This window comes from Echiichthys vipera, assembly GCF_963691815.1.
Source record: "Echiichthys vipera genome assembly, chromosome: 9".
In the NCBI taxonomy this organism is placed as follows: domain Eukaryota; kingdom Metazoa; phylum Chordata; class Actinopteri; order Perciformes; family Trachinidae; genus Echiichthys; species Echiichthys vipera.
Window position 1 is genome coordinate 28056644 of NC_139834.1, and position 14651 is coordinate 28071294.

At 41.2% G+C, this 14651-nt stretch overlaps 1 protein-coding gene across 1 annotated transcript; it reads right to left on the minus strand.

Annotated features, from left to right (window-relative positions):
- Positions 1-516: 516 nt before the first annotated feature.
- Positions 517-9995, minus strand: LOC310951187 (SRSF protein kinase 3; the record flags this gene model as incomplete). The annotated part of the gene is made up of 12 exons (XM_083919310.1): positions 517-916; positions 1032-1124; positions 1298-1367; positions 2337-2444; positions 3179-3255; positions 4443-4605; positions 4694-4800; positions 5045-5132; positions 5435-5522; positions 6137-6245; positions 7844-7935; positions 9946-9995. 12 exons carry the CDS (start codon positions 9993-9995, stop codon positions 732-734), a joined length of 1230 nt encoding a protein of 409 aa, XP_083775436.1. The 3' UTR covers positions 517-731.
- Positions 9996-14651: the final 4656 nt, after the last annotated feature.

The window sequence follows — 14651 nt, forward strand, 5'->3', positions numbered from 1 at the left end:
AAAAGGTCTTTGTAAAAAACGCCTTAGCAGCATAAAGTGCACAATGGGGCTCCAGTGGTGAGAGCCCCTTCTTCTTCTAAAAAATCAAACAACTAAACTCAACTTTTCAATTACATTTCAATGGTAATACATTTTGTCCCGGATTACGTTCGCAATCTAATCACATTCAAAGTCCATAAAGTCCTCATAGGGACGCGTTCAAATGAATACAGGACTGTCACATACGTATATGTAACATACTTAACCTACATCCCATACGTAACATACTCAATGTATGTGCGTCGCTTGAATTACATAATAAACAGATGGAAAACACATTTTCCTCGAAACATAATTGAGAATGCAGTTTCATTGGATGGGAACACAATTTTTTAGGAGACTGGGTTGGGTGAATAAGATCTTATCTCATCGTATTCGTTATCTAGCATTGCATAAGGGTAATATCACATTCCACAGGAATTCACAAATCAAAGCGAGGGAAATACAAAGTCTTCTAAATACTTCTTTGGATTACCTTGGTAAAAACAACTCAAATACGCCCTGTGCATTCTTATCATCTCATAGATCAAATCATTTTACTCTGGGATTATTAAAGTTTTTCTGATTTTGAGTCTGGTTCTGATTGAGTTTGTGGCTGGTACGTTCAGAAATTGGCTAGGTCGACCTGCTGATGGCATCTGGCTGTGAGGACTGCAGATGGGGACAAAGCATATAGGGCCCTAAGGCGGCTATTAGGAGGTCAACCAAGGGTGGCAGAGGCACTGTGAAGCGGTGGCCCTTCTCTCCGGATGGTAATCCAACATGCGAAGAATGAAGTCTGAGACTCCAGTGGCCTCCTCCAACAGGAAGTGGTATTTCTCCACCAGAACGTCGTAGAGGCTCCAGAGCCTCAGTGGACCAACACGACATAGGTCACCTGGATGACATGCAACCAGTCTTACACAAGTAGCAATAAAAGGATTCACAAGGACGATATCAATAAAAGTAAAAGCATACTATTACATCCTTTAAAAGTTAGGTTGTAGACTTACCCCTGCGAGTGAAGTACTCTGCAGAGTATTTACCCGATAAGGCAACGGCTGGTGGGATTTTACCAAGCCGCTCCATGATTTGGGCTATATGGTCTGAGGTGGATGGAGAGAACAAACACACACATACAAGCATGAGACACACGTGTAAGTACACATTAGCATGCACTGCATAAACAGTTACAATGCAGCCACAGTGTAATCTCACTTAATCCTGTGTCAGTGTTTGTCACGCCTCTGTCAGTGTCAGCACGCTGCACTAAATGTACCTTCCTCCAGGGAAATGGATTCGCCAGCTTTGGGTTCAAACAGGGAGTCTCCAGTGACCAACTCAAAGGCCTGAGAGAATTCAAGAGAAAATAATAAGCATATATAAAGAGGAACAAATCCCAACCACACTGAATGGTGACTCCAATTTTTTTTTTTTACTAGTGGCACAAATTGCTACAGTTAACTCGCGGCATAGCTGACGTATCTCAACCTCAGTTGGATGGATCGCCAAGTAATGTGATGATCCACTGACACTGACATGTGGCACCACCAGCAGATCAATGTGAAATATCTCCACACCCACTATGGTGATTGGCACATAATGTTGTATGGACCTTCATGTTTCCCAGAGGATGAATGATAAGGAAATACTGTCACACTCGTCTCTTTATACTTTTATTATTATAGCATGATAATTCCTGCAGATATAAGTTGCCAAACACCTCCCTCTGGCCAATTATTCCATTTGTTTCACCGCGACTGCTACAGAGCAAAACAGTTTTCGTCCTTTATAATCATTGGGGTTGCTCAAGGCTCAATGTTGGGCCCACGTCTTCATTTTTTGTGTGCATACATAATATATGTAAGGTCGTATGTTATTATCTATTGGTTATTCTTAAGTAATGATAAAAATGCAGATGATAAAAAATTGATTCAGTTCTGTTGAGAATGTGAAACATTTTGCGATACTATGTAAAGTTTTTATGATTTAACAAATTATGTTGAAATTGAAATAAGTAGAGTATAGAGTAACTATAAATGATGAACCATGCTGGAAAATACATTCAAATCATGTCAAAGAAATAATAAATTACAAACTTAATTTTCACATATTGTTCACTTACAATTTTATACATAATTGTGGAAGTATGGGCAAACATTTGTCAACAAAATCCTTAATCTAGATTTCACACTTCAAAAGAAACTTATAATATCTGTAAACATATACCTCTCAAGAACTAACTTTGGTTTAAATTAAAGGCTGTTTAATATGTCAGTTAAGTGTGAACATCATATAGTATAAGGTTTTACCCTCACCATGCAGGCGACACTCCAGATGTCAGCAGGCGGGCCATACTCAGATCCAAGCAAAACCTCCAGTGAGCGATACTGACGAGTCTGAATCTCCTCACAGAAATGTTTGTACTAGAGAAAGAGAGACAGACTTTTAGTGTCTGTTTTCACACAGTGTGAGAAATTTATGTTTCTACTTTTTCAATAGTAAATCCTTTTGAAGTATTAACAAACAGTTTACTGGATGGAGATAATGCTTTCGATATGACTGCAAAATGCATTGGAATCAACATGGCCATTATTGATTATAAGGCACTGAAAGTGATGTCACAGTTATTTTTGTGCACCAATAATTGAGCTATATTTAAATGACAATGTGATAACAGTTGAGGGATTGTTTGCTAATCTTATTTTATCTGATAAAACCACACCCACCTGTTATTGAGCAGGTAGCGTACAGTGGGTTTTTACAGCTTTTTCACTGAAAACAGCTGCCTGCTGCAGCCGACAGTGACTCCATGTAAGTGAACCAAAATAATATAATAATAATTATCCATAGGTTTATCATCATGACATCCCCTTTCAGATGTTTTCACATTGTCATTTGATACACTGCTATTACAAAATATATTGATTAGAGACACTTTATATTCCTAACTTTGATGCTTATATTTTATTTCAAAATCGAAACCAGGTTGTCAGGGTCTTTGAAAAGATGGACCCTGTTTTGGAAATTAACCTATAAGCACTCAAAATATTAAACACACAACATATTTGATGAGTTTTATGCAAAAATAATTAAGCTCTCGGCTAATGTAATGTGTGAACCATTGTAAAGATCGTATGTAAAGTGTAGAACTACTGACCACCCAGCAGGAGCTGCCCAAGTCAGCAATCTTCACTGTGATTTCCTGTAAACTGTACGGGTTCACCTGCTTCTTCTCTGAAAGAAACAACAAGGAATCATGTATGAACATCTCACTACTTACAAGAAAAGAAAACAAAATCTAATATTGGACAATTAGTTATGTCCATGTCGGATATTTTGGATAGGGTATATTTTGTGTTAAATTATTGGGAATATATTTGTTTCTTATATCTTTTTCCTTTGCTAACCCCTTTTGAAAGAGCCCATCTCATATCTGAATCTAATCTAGTCCAAAACCATGACGACCCAAAGTTGAGACCAGGAAGCAGAGTTGCAGTCTTACCCGCCTCTCCGTGCTCCTTCTAGAGCGGTTACCCACCCGTTATTCTATAAAAACGGTGTCTGTCCCCCAACCTCTTAACTTAATTAAATCAAAAGTGGACGGAAGGAGTTATTCAGGAAAACCTAATAAAAATTAAAAACCACCTCTTCAATGGTACAACGAATAGGAGAATAAAATGTGGACTTTTAAACATCAGATCTCTGTCATCTAAAGCTGTATTAGTAAATGATTTGATATCAGATAATCATATTGATTTACTCTGTCTGACTGAAACCTGGCTGTGTCGTGAAGAATGTGTTAGCCTAAATGAATCCACTCCTCCCAGTCATATTAATACTCATATTCCTTGAGGCAGTGGCCGAGGAGTTGTTTTTTTATGACTCAGGCCAATCAATCAACACTGAACCTAAACTAAATTATAATTCATTTGAAAGTCCTATTCTTAGTCTTTCACATGCAACCTGGAAAACAGTGCAGCCAATTATATTTGTTATAGTGTACCGTGCTCCTGGTGTGGATTTTTATCAAGTTTAGTCCTTAAATCTGATAAAGTAATAATTTTAGGAGACTTTAATATTCATGTGGACGTCGATAATGATAGCCTTAGAACTGCATTTATCTCATTACTAGATTTGATTGGCTTTAGTTCAGTGTACATAAACCCACTCACTGTTTTAACAACATTGCAGCATTGCTATGGCATATGGCATGGAAATGAATACATAAAATTGAATAAATATTAACAATAAGGGCCTTAGGTGTGTACACAGCAGCCTGACTTTAGCATACAGGGTGGCTTCAAGTTGGCTACTGTACATCTGCTGTACATGCACAAATATGATGAACCCTGCATCCAGCTTTGAGACTTCACTCTTAAACAATCTCCAGCATCTGTAGCAATAAAAAAAAAAAACTGTGCCTGTGGACTTGGCCTCTTTCCCGGACAGTACAGAGCAGGAGCTGCTGCCCCCTGCTGGTACTTTGTTGGACTGCTCCTCCAGACACAGCAGGATGTTCTCAGGCTTGATGTCTGTGTGGATGATTTTACACTGAGTGTGAAGGTAGTCCAGCCCCTGGAGAACCTAGAGAAATCACAAACATGATGTCCTTCTTAAATACATTTTTACATGATATTGATGTCTTGTGTCTACCGTTTAGGTAACACTTTACCTGAGTAAGTATTTGTTTGACCGAAGGCCGAGTCAGTCCAGGATTTCCAAAACATAGCTGCCAGCTTCTCAGGTCAGGCCCCAACAGCTCCAGCACAAGGCACATGTCTGACCACCAGACATTAAGGTCAGTTTGACATGTTTGCAAGCTATTGGTTGGCAGTATTCACTGTATAATGCAATGCAATACTGTCTTCAGTGTGATCATCATATAGTTGATATTGACAGTCCAGCGGTTTGATGGATGCATTTCCGCGGCTCTCTTAGACACACAAGGACACACCTCCACACGTGACAACTCTTCAGTGTCAGATTTAGAGTGCTCGCCCAAGAAATGACAGTGTAAGGATACGAACCCCGTTGACCCCGGCCAGCTTAAACTCATCTAACAGCTGAACGATCCTCTGTCTGGAGGGATGACAGCTAGAAGGACCACTAGCCTGATTAAAGAGAGAAGAGGAGGGGGAGCAGTGAGTACCATAAGAAAGGGACGAGGGCAGATATTAAAAAGAACAAGAGGAAAATAAAAGAATGAATTCATAGATAGATAGCAAGTTGGGATTGGGAAGGACATTGTAGAGTAACATGTAGAGAAAGGAGATGGTTGACATGAGAATGATCAATTCTAAAATGAAACGCAGACAGAAATCAAGGAAAATATTTGACTTTTCATGCTAATAAAGCTTATTTGAATTTGAGTAAGACATTAAGAGAGGAGAAGCACAAACAACAGGTCACTAACGCATCGTAGGAGAGTGAGTTCATCCTGCCCCGCCTGGGTAAAGCCAGCTCCACTCTTCAGCACCTTCACAGCAACGCGTCGACCAAGCCTGCTGACACAGACACAGCATCAGATCTGCTCAGAAACAGGACAGAATAGTAAATGGACTTGTACTTATATAGCGCCTTTCTAGTCTTCTGACTACTCAAGACGCTTTCACACTACTTGTCACATTCACCCATTCACAGAGACATTCACACTGAAGGCAGTGGACATCTACATACCATCTAATCTAATTTAACCATTCACACCACATTCGTACATACATCCATGCACAGCACGGGGAGCAATTTTGGGGTTCAGTGGTTCAGTGTCTTGCCCAAGGACACTTCGACATGCGGACCGGGGGAGTGGGTTGCCCTCCATATCTCTCAAATGGAGGACAACCCACTCTACCACTGAGCCACAGCCGCCCACAATAGTCCACTGCTGAATCCATGAAAGCTGTTTTTAGTTTACGGACAATTATTTTGTTATATTAATATTTATGATAATCTAAAGAAGCCCTGAAAGGCAAAGTGAATTGAATACATTTTGAGGAGGGGGGGGTCATTGTTGGCCAAAACCTACTGTAAGTTGGTCTCCTGTGCAGGAATGATGTAATACAAGATCCACCCCCTACCCACATCAAATAATTTTTGTACAGACACTGATTAAACCTACCTGAGGTCCAGACACAGCCAGACAGTGGAGAAATAGCCCCAGCCAAGTTTAGAAACCACCTGGTATCTTCTGTTGAAGGTGTCACCTATTTGCACAGGGTGGTACCCGCCTCAGGAGAAAGAAAAACAAGAGAAATCTAAGAATGGACAAAGTCATCTATTATGTAAATGTTTGGATTATCCCATGGATGAAATGGGAAACATTTTCATCATACACAATATATTTTTCATCTGGTGTTTAGAAAGCTCAGAGAACTAAACTGTGGCACTAAAGCTATTTCTGGCATTACAACTTCCTCTGAGCTATAACATGTCAGTAGTGAGTAATACATTTAAATCTCCCAGCGGGACACTCAGACATTGTGATGCATAAGCCTTTTTCAGTTCTCTCTTTGGTGGCATGACACAGACGTCTCCACATTGTCAGAGAACTTCAAATTTAATCACTGTTTCTATTCAAAGGGGACATAATATAAGGTGGTGTATGATTTAGTATTGTGTCTGGTATATGTGGTACCGCATACTCAGCAGTTTGTCTGCTTTTAAGCAGTTCAAGAGGGAGAGAAGGGAAGAGGAACGGGGACCTAGGTCAGGGTGCCAAGTTGGCAAAAAGATACTGCGGGTGAAAGTGATATTTAATGAGAGGAACAAAGGTTGCTTGCAGCCGTGAGGGTCATGAGAAGCACTTACAGGTCACAAACCAGACATATTTTACTGTATTTTCACATTGTATAGATGTCCCATGAAATCATATATTGCAATTAATTAACCATCAATGGTAAAAGAACAAAAATACCAACCGCCTATACATTGTTATGTGCTTTTTTTAGCCTGGCTAGCAACTCGGCTATGGCACCATTGGTCTTAAAGAAAATATATCTACAAATATTGAATGGTAAATGCTAAATGGACTGCATTGTACAGCACCTTTCTACCTCAATGGGCAAAGAAATTTACAATTTACCTCTCATGCACCCAGATCATGTCTCAAACTGCCATATCTCCATAGTGCTGTGTCATTATGGTCTGGCTACACCGGCTTATCATTCTTGGATAGAGGAAAAAAAACACTCAGTGCTTTTTGTATTCCTTGAAACCAGCGTTGGGCAGTGCTAAGCCCCAGATGTAGCAATGGTGCAAAATAGATAGCGGGGCTGGCGGAAGGGGCCTGAAAGGCTTTATTCCGGCGCTGTAAATCTGCTGAGAAGGCTACCCATTCACACACACATTCATACATGTAAGGCACTGCCCTGCCCATCAGGAGCAACATAAGGTTTAGTGTCTTGCTCAAGGATATTTTGACATGCGGACAGGAGGAGCTTGGGATCAAGCACCGACCTTGTAGTCACCCACTCTACCTCCTGAACCACAGTCAGACTGCAATTGCAATGACATTTTGTGCTGACGTTGACGGTCTCCAATGACCTGAAACCAATCCGAATCGAAAATATTTTTTTGTCAGACATATCTGGACTGGCTTGTCTTCTTTGGATCTCTGTACTGCAGCTACAACTTGATCAAGAAAGAAAACTACTGGCGTAGGAGGCATAGCCGAAGCTGCCGTTTCCTGCTGATACCACAGATTCTGCTTTGTTGATGACCAACGGGCTGCTCTGAGGCCTAGGATAAAAGTGTGTTGACATTGGAAGGGGTGAATAAGTACTGTACATCGGGACATGAAAGAGAGAGTAAAGAGACTCTGCTGTACCATAAGAGTATTCTCTGGGGTCCTCAGAGTCCTGGCTGTCCTTTGGATCCAGCTGCTCGTGGCATCCTAGGGCCTCAAAGTTATTAGACGTCCTACAAACAAACAGACATTTCACATAAAAACTTATCTTGTCCCCTACATGACTGCGTGTGCACTGTCTGCATACAGTGTGTGTGTCAGTGCGGAGTTATAAGGCAACTGGAGACTTGAACTACTTTTAGAGTTTCAGACTCATCTTGCCATGGAAACTTGTCCCACAGCCTGGCTAAGAGCGGATGAGCGGCATCGGAAGTCGCACTATTTCTGACTCAGCTGTAAATCATTTTGCAGTGTGTGCACGCAACCTGATAACTCGGTTGAGTCGCGTCACGTCTGATTTACTGAAGACAGGTCAGATTTCTGTGTCCTGTGTGTGGCTCGAGGGACCTGTAGTAGAGGAGGGGATTCCAACCTTTTTTCTTCCGAGAGAGAATTGGACTAAATGAAATCGGCCGAGAGCTATTGATGATGATTTGATATTATTAGTACCATTTATTAACAAAGCTGAGCTCCCCTCAAAAACAGCTGAGACGGATTCTTTTGTGTGAACATTCATATGATGTTGGTGTGCAACATGTTTTTTGTATCAACACATCTTAAATGCAGCAGCACGCGCATGTTTTTCTGAATTCCTTGACATTTGCAACGTCTCAAGTTCATGCTAAATAATATTTATATCATAGAAAACCACTTATTTTGTCTGTCCACACATCAAATGACATCACTTCCTCTTATAATCGGTAGTTCACTCGCACTCCGTCTTTTCTGCAGTCAGTGAGATGACAGCAGTCCACCAGAGAGGTGAACGCTGAGTATATCTACTTAGGTTCACTGTCAGTCTTGTTCTGAATTTAGATTTCATGACATTCATGTCCAAAAAAAGCTGCTTTGCAAAGGTGTATAAGCCCAAACAAAGCAGACATTTTCACATCTGCTTGGTGAAGGTTCTTAAAGTTTTATGGCTCTGAAAGGTTCCACAAATGTTGTGAATGCTGCTCACATAATTTGGGAGGTTAATAACCTCAGACTCCATCTCCACAGGATTTACATGAATTAAAATAGTATAAGATATGAATTATAAATAAATCCTGTGTGCTTGCTAGCCTGTTTGAATAACCTCATGTCACACAGCATCACAAACGTAACCAAATGTTACAAATCCAATCTTTTTTTTGCCAGAAGGGTGTGAGATGATTGGTATATGGTAAATGGACTTTTAAAGCGCCTTTCTAGTCTTCTGACTATTCAAGGTGCTTTCACAGTGTTTGTCACATTCACCCATTCACACAGACATTCACACTGATGGCAGTGGACATTTACATACCATCTAATCTAATCTGACCATTCACACCACATTTACAGACCCATGCGCAGCACAGGGAGCAATTTCAGGTTCAGTGTCTGGCCAAAGGACACTTCGACATGGGGGGAGGTGGGGATCGAACCGCCAATCTTTCGAATGTAGGACGACCCACTCTTTCACTGAGCCACAGTCGCCCCAAAAATAGGTAAACAGGTCATCAAGTGACTTTCTGTTATGAATATGTACATATTCTCTGAACCTTTAGCGAGCCACTCAGAAACAGGGGCAATCTTCTGTTGGCTTTGATGTGAAATACGTCACTTCTGCTCTTAGATTAAGAACGCAGGATGTGCAGGACTTTTCCAGTCGAATATGTAATCTGAAGACTTGTGAGGACTTGACACGTTCATATCCTGAGCGAAACTCCACACCTCTGTGATGTCTAAAATAATGCAGGCAGGCTTTATTTGCGCATTGCTAAAGTTAACTGCTCAAATGGCACCGCTGAGGTCATGGAAAATGAAAGTTTATGAGCTGGATTTTGATTGGATCAAGCAGGAATTCAAGGTGTCATAAAAGCATTCCAACCAAAATGAAACACATTAAAACCGCTGTTTTTACATCCGAGACATTTTTTGCTGCCTTTTATGTGTTTCAGGATGAAAACACAAGCTTTCTGCAGATACATTACCCAGTAGCTTCCAGTGCAATGACAAGATTCTTCTACAGGATCACAGATAAAAAGAAGTCCCATACTTACGGGTGCTTCTGCTGAGCAGGTGTATATGCAGAGTGGGGACTCCTCTGCATGGTGTGGTTCAGCAGATGCAGCCTGCAGACAACAACCGGCAGAGCAATCAAAGAGTATTTTGAGTTAAAAAGTGGAGCCTGCAGATGTCGAATCTTTGGCATTAAGCAAGGACAGAGAGAGCAGCAATAGCAAGTGGAACTACAGCACCTTTAATGTTGCACCAGTTGAAAACAGTGGAGCAGCTGAGGGATGGGGGGCGGGGGAGAGAGGGGGGTCTGGTAGAGGGGGGGTCTCTCAAGAGGCTGAGAACGCCAGGCGCAGTAGTCAGCAGGGTCTAAACGTGGAGATCCCCAGCAGCCTCCTAATTCTAATTCACTGCCTGTCCGGCCTTTACCTGCTTCAGTGTAATTTTATATCCTTCGCCCACTCCTGGTCTCTCTCTTTACGTCTATTCCTCAATTTCTCTCTGTCTGCTACAGTTGGAAAGCCACAACAGAGATCTGACGGGTGTCGCGTGAAGTCAAACACACCGAGGGGGGGGGAGAGAGAATGACAGCTGCTGATTTTTTTTCCACCATCTCAAGGGGAGTTTGACCTTTGGGACATAGGGGAAAGCAAATGGCTAAACCTGGCTTGAGAATGGGATCCCCGTCCTCCAACAAGATATAAAGTATCACAATAAAGTCATGAGAACGGAGGTCAGCTGAGGCTGTGCTTTTTTTTCTTTCTTTTTTAAACGGGGCATCCATTCCTGTCCTATTTTTTATCTTTGATGTTTCCCATTAAACTTTGGCACTTGACGGGACAGATCCCAGGTGTGTGTGTGTGTGTTTTAACTAAATGTGCTGTTAAATAATATCATATACACTGCATATACAAACTATCAAAGAAGTTTTGGTCACACCTTCTATGAAGTCCACAGCTATAGTCCATTATGAATGAATCTGTTACGTTTCACGACCACACTCAAACACACATAATGCTTTTTGATGCACTATATCAACAACCATAAAAGATAACAGATGTGACTTATGAATTATAAGTTCAGGTGTCTCATGGATGCGCCTGACTGGTTATAAACTAGAGGGTGGCGGATGGAGTTTATAATACATTATTACTACCTGTACACACTCCAAAAATCAGCTATAGTGAGGACACACAGTGTGCTATAATAGTCCGTGCAGTATCATTATCATTATGATTGTATGTGTTGAGTTAAGTGAAGTATGTTAATGCATGTATAATAACGCATGCTTCATCAAAACAATTATTGGTGGTAAGTAAAGTGTAACGCATTTTCATGCATTTAAAACCAATCAGAAGTGATAAGACGCAAAAATATATTATAATAAATATAAGTATAGCATTATAGGACACTGCACTGTGGGTAGCTGATTGTTGAGGTGAGTATAAGTAGTGATGATGTTTAGTAAAGAGCATCCATAAGATACTTGAACTTAGAATTCATCATAAGTCACATCTATACTGTTTTATGACTGTTGATATATTGAGTGCATCCAAAAGCAATACGTGTTAATGAGTGTAGTCATGAATGCAGTATAATTCACTATGACTCCCCACTGAAGTGGAATTCTGTGTGAAAATACATGGTTCAATCTGTCTTAATATAAATACACTAGTTTCAAATCCATCACTCCTCTGTGTGTGTGTGTGTGTGTGTGTGTGTGTGTGTGTGTGTGTGTGTGTGTGTGTGTGTGTGTGTGTGTGTGTGTGTGTGTGTGTGTGTGTGTGTGTGTGTGTGTGTGTGTGTGTGTGTGTGTGTGTGTGTGTGTGTGTGTGTGTGTGTGTGTGTGTGTGTGTGTGTGTGTGTGTGTGGACTGCGTAAAAATATCCACTTCCCTGAGCCTGATTCTCTGCTTTCTGTTGCCAACACCACACTGTTAACACTTCCTCTACCGCAGAGCCAAAGGGCTGCTGGGTAATAACGCATAGAGCACATAGAGAGAGAACCGATGGTGTTGAAGGGAGAGAAATTAGAGGTGAGATGAGATGTGTGTTACGTGTGCGTGTGTGTGTGTGTGTGTGTGTGTGTGTGTGTGTGTGTGTGTGTTGGGACTTAAGTGTGAGAACCCTCGGCCTCCACCTCTCAGATCCTGAGGGCCTCTCGACCTCTCATGACTATGGTAACTGTTCAAAGTCAGATGACACGTTATCACCTGCAGACTGTCTGTCGAGCACGCCGCGGCTGAAGTGGTGGAATTGCATTGTGGGTATGTTACTGACAGCGTGATGAATTTTCACATTTAAAACTGGAAAAAAAATAAATTCAAAAGCGAGAAATTCTGCTGTTTGATGATTAAGTATTGATGCAAATGAGGTCAAATCACTTCATAAGCACCTTTAAAATGGATGACAGTGCTGCATCATTTCAAAGTGAAGCGGCCGCGTGGTCTGAATAGAAGCTGAGATACATGTGACATTTCAAAACGGCAAGAGTGACAATTTTAATCAGTGATACATCATCACAGAGCCTCAATCTTCCCAAAAAATAGCATTTCATATTTTTTTTTCGATGAATAACCATAATGTTTGCAGTAGAAGTTAAGACTGATTCACTTTCTTAGTGCGCGTAAGCTGAGAACATCAAAACCTCTGTCATATCTGACCATTAACTCTACAAATTTTACACATTAAAGTCTGGTTACAGGTGGTCTTTTTTTTTTGTCCTATTTCAATTCTGCGCCATCGAAACAAGCAGGCTTTGCGTAATGTTTTCTCCCGTTGGTGGGTGGGTCAGAGGTGTTGGCCAACCAGCAGAGTGTATGTCGACTTGGTATTAAAAAGGCAATGCGCTTGCAAACACAACAGGGTGTTCAACGCACCAATGTTTCAGTTACAGTGCCTATAGAAAGTTATGATACCCTCTAGGTGCACAAAGCTGGTAGAGACAGATCCAAACAGACTGATGGCTGTAATTAAAGCAAAAGGTGCCTCCACAAAGTATTACATCTGGGGACTCGTCACTTTTCTAACCCTGATATTCTAATTTTTCTTGTTCATTTTTAGAAAAAACAAAACAAAAAACTATTTCACTTGAATATTGTAAGGCAAAATGTTTATATTAAAATATATATTTTTCATGTATTATCATTTCAGGCTGTAAAACAAAAAAAGTGACTATTTCTAAAGGGTATCATGACTTTCTATAGGTACTGTAAAATAAACATATTGTTTGGGCTGGATGAACCCAAGGACTCTCAGCCACGGGACTGGTGCTTGTGTCCCGGGGGAACCGAACCAAACCACAAGTTTTTCTTATCTTAACCAATTTTTTTTAGTGCCTAAACTAAACTGTCGCCTTTCGTTTCTGTTGCCTGACGATCATGGTCCACTTCCAGTCACCATTTTGCCTGTGATGTTGGCTGAAGCCTTATAGCTAACCCTTTTAACATGAATCCTTTTGAACAGCTCCCTTTAGATGTACACACTGAAAATGAAAGCTTCAACACAGTAGTAGGTTGTGTCCTGTTGTATTGCATTGTATCAGAGTGTAGAATTTATTTATTTTTTGGTCTAATCCTCCTGTGTTCTGCTATTACTGTCTAATGTTAGTCCAGTCTTAATCTGAAAAGCCTGCGCTGACTGTTACTATCTTCCATTTTCAGAGAGCTGTAATAAAACACTTCCCGCAGGAAGCATGTGTGTGTGTGTGTGTGTGTGTTGAGAGACATCCTGGCAGCACCTGCATGGATCCAGATCACTGGGTTAGTAGGGGATGAATATCAGGTGATAAAAGGTTTGCATCACCACATATGTTTTGCCAGTTTCACCTCTGAAGCGTCTCACTGAATTCATATTTCATGATCTAACCAGACGTTCAACAAAAACACTGGAAATGTAATAAGGCATGAAGACAGCTGCTTGATTCATCGTTACTGTACACACACACACACACACTTTAAGTTTGGCCTGTCTGACCCCCACCCCCCGGTCCACAGTGAAACGTGACCTGTATTCATTTGCTTGGATGGTGCTGCTAATTTAAGACGCACACATGGATCCCACTTTTAACTTGACACACACAGAGAGAGAGAGAGAGAGAGAGAGAGAGACACACACACACACAGACAGAGAGAGACACACACACAGACAGAGAGAGACACACACAGACAGACAGAGAGAGACACACACAGACAGACAGAGAGACAGAGAGACACACACACAGACAGAGAGACACACACACACAGAGATAGAGACACACACACAGACACACACAGAGAGAGAGAGACACACACACACACAGACAGAGAGAGACACACACAGACAGACAGAGAGACACACACAGACAGAGAGAGACACACACAGACAGACAGAGAGACACACACAGAGAGAGAGCAACACACAGACAGACAGAGAGACACACACACACACACACACAGACAAAGAGACACACACACACAGACAGAGAGACACACACACAGACAGACAGACAGAGAGAGACACACACGGACAGACAGACAGACACAGAGAGAGAGAGAGAGAGAGAGAGAGAGAGAGAGAGAGAGAGAGAGAGAGAGAGAGAGAGAGAGAGAGAGAGAGACACACACACACATTTTAATTTGTTTACTTCCCAGTGAATAAAGTAATAGCAAAAGAACTTGAGACTGTCATGAACATCAGGACCACTTTATTGCATCACATTAACTTGTTAGGTTCATCCTATCGATTAGTGAGAAAACACTAAAGTCAGCGTT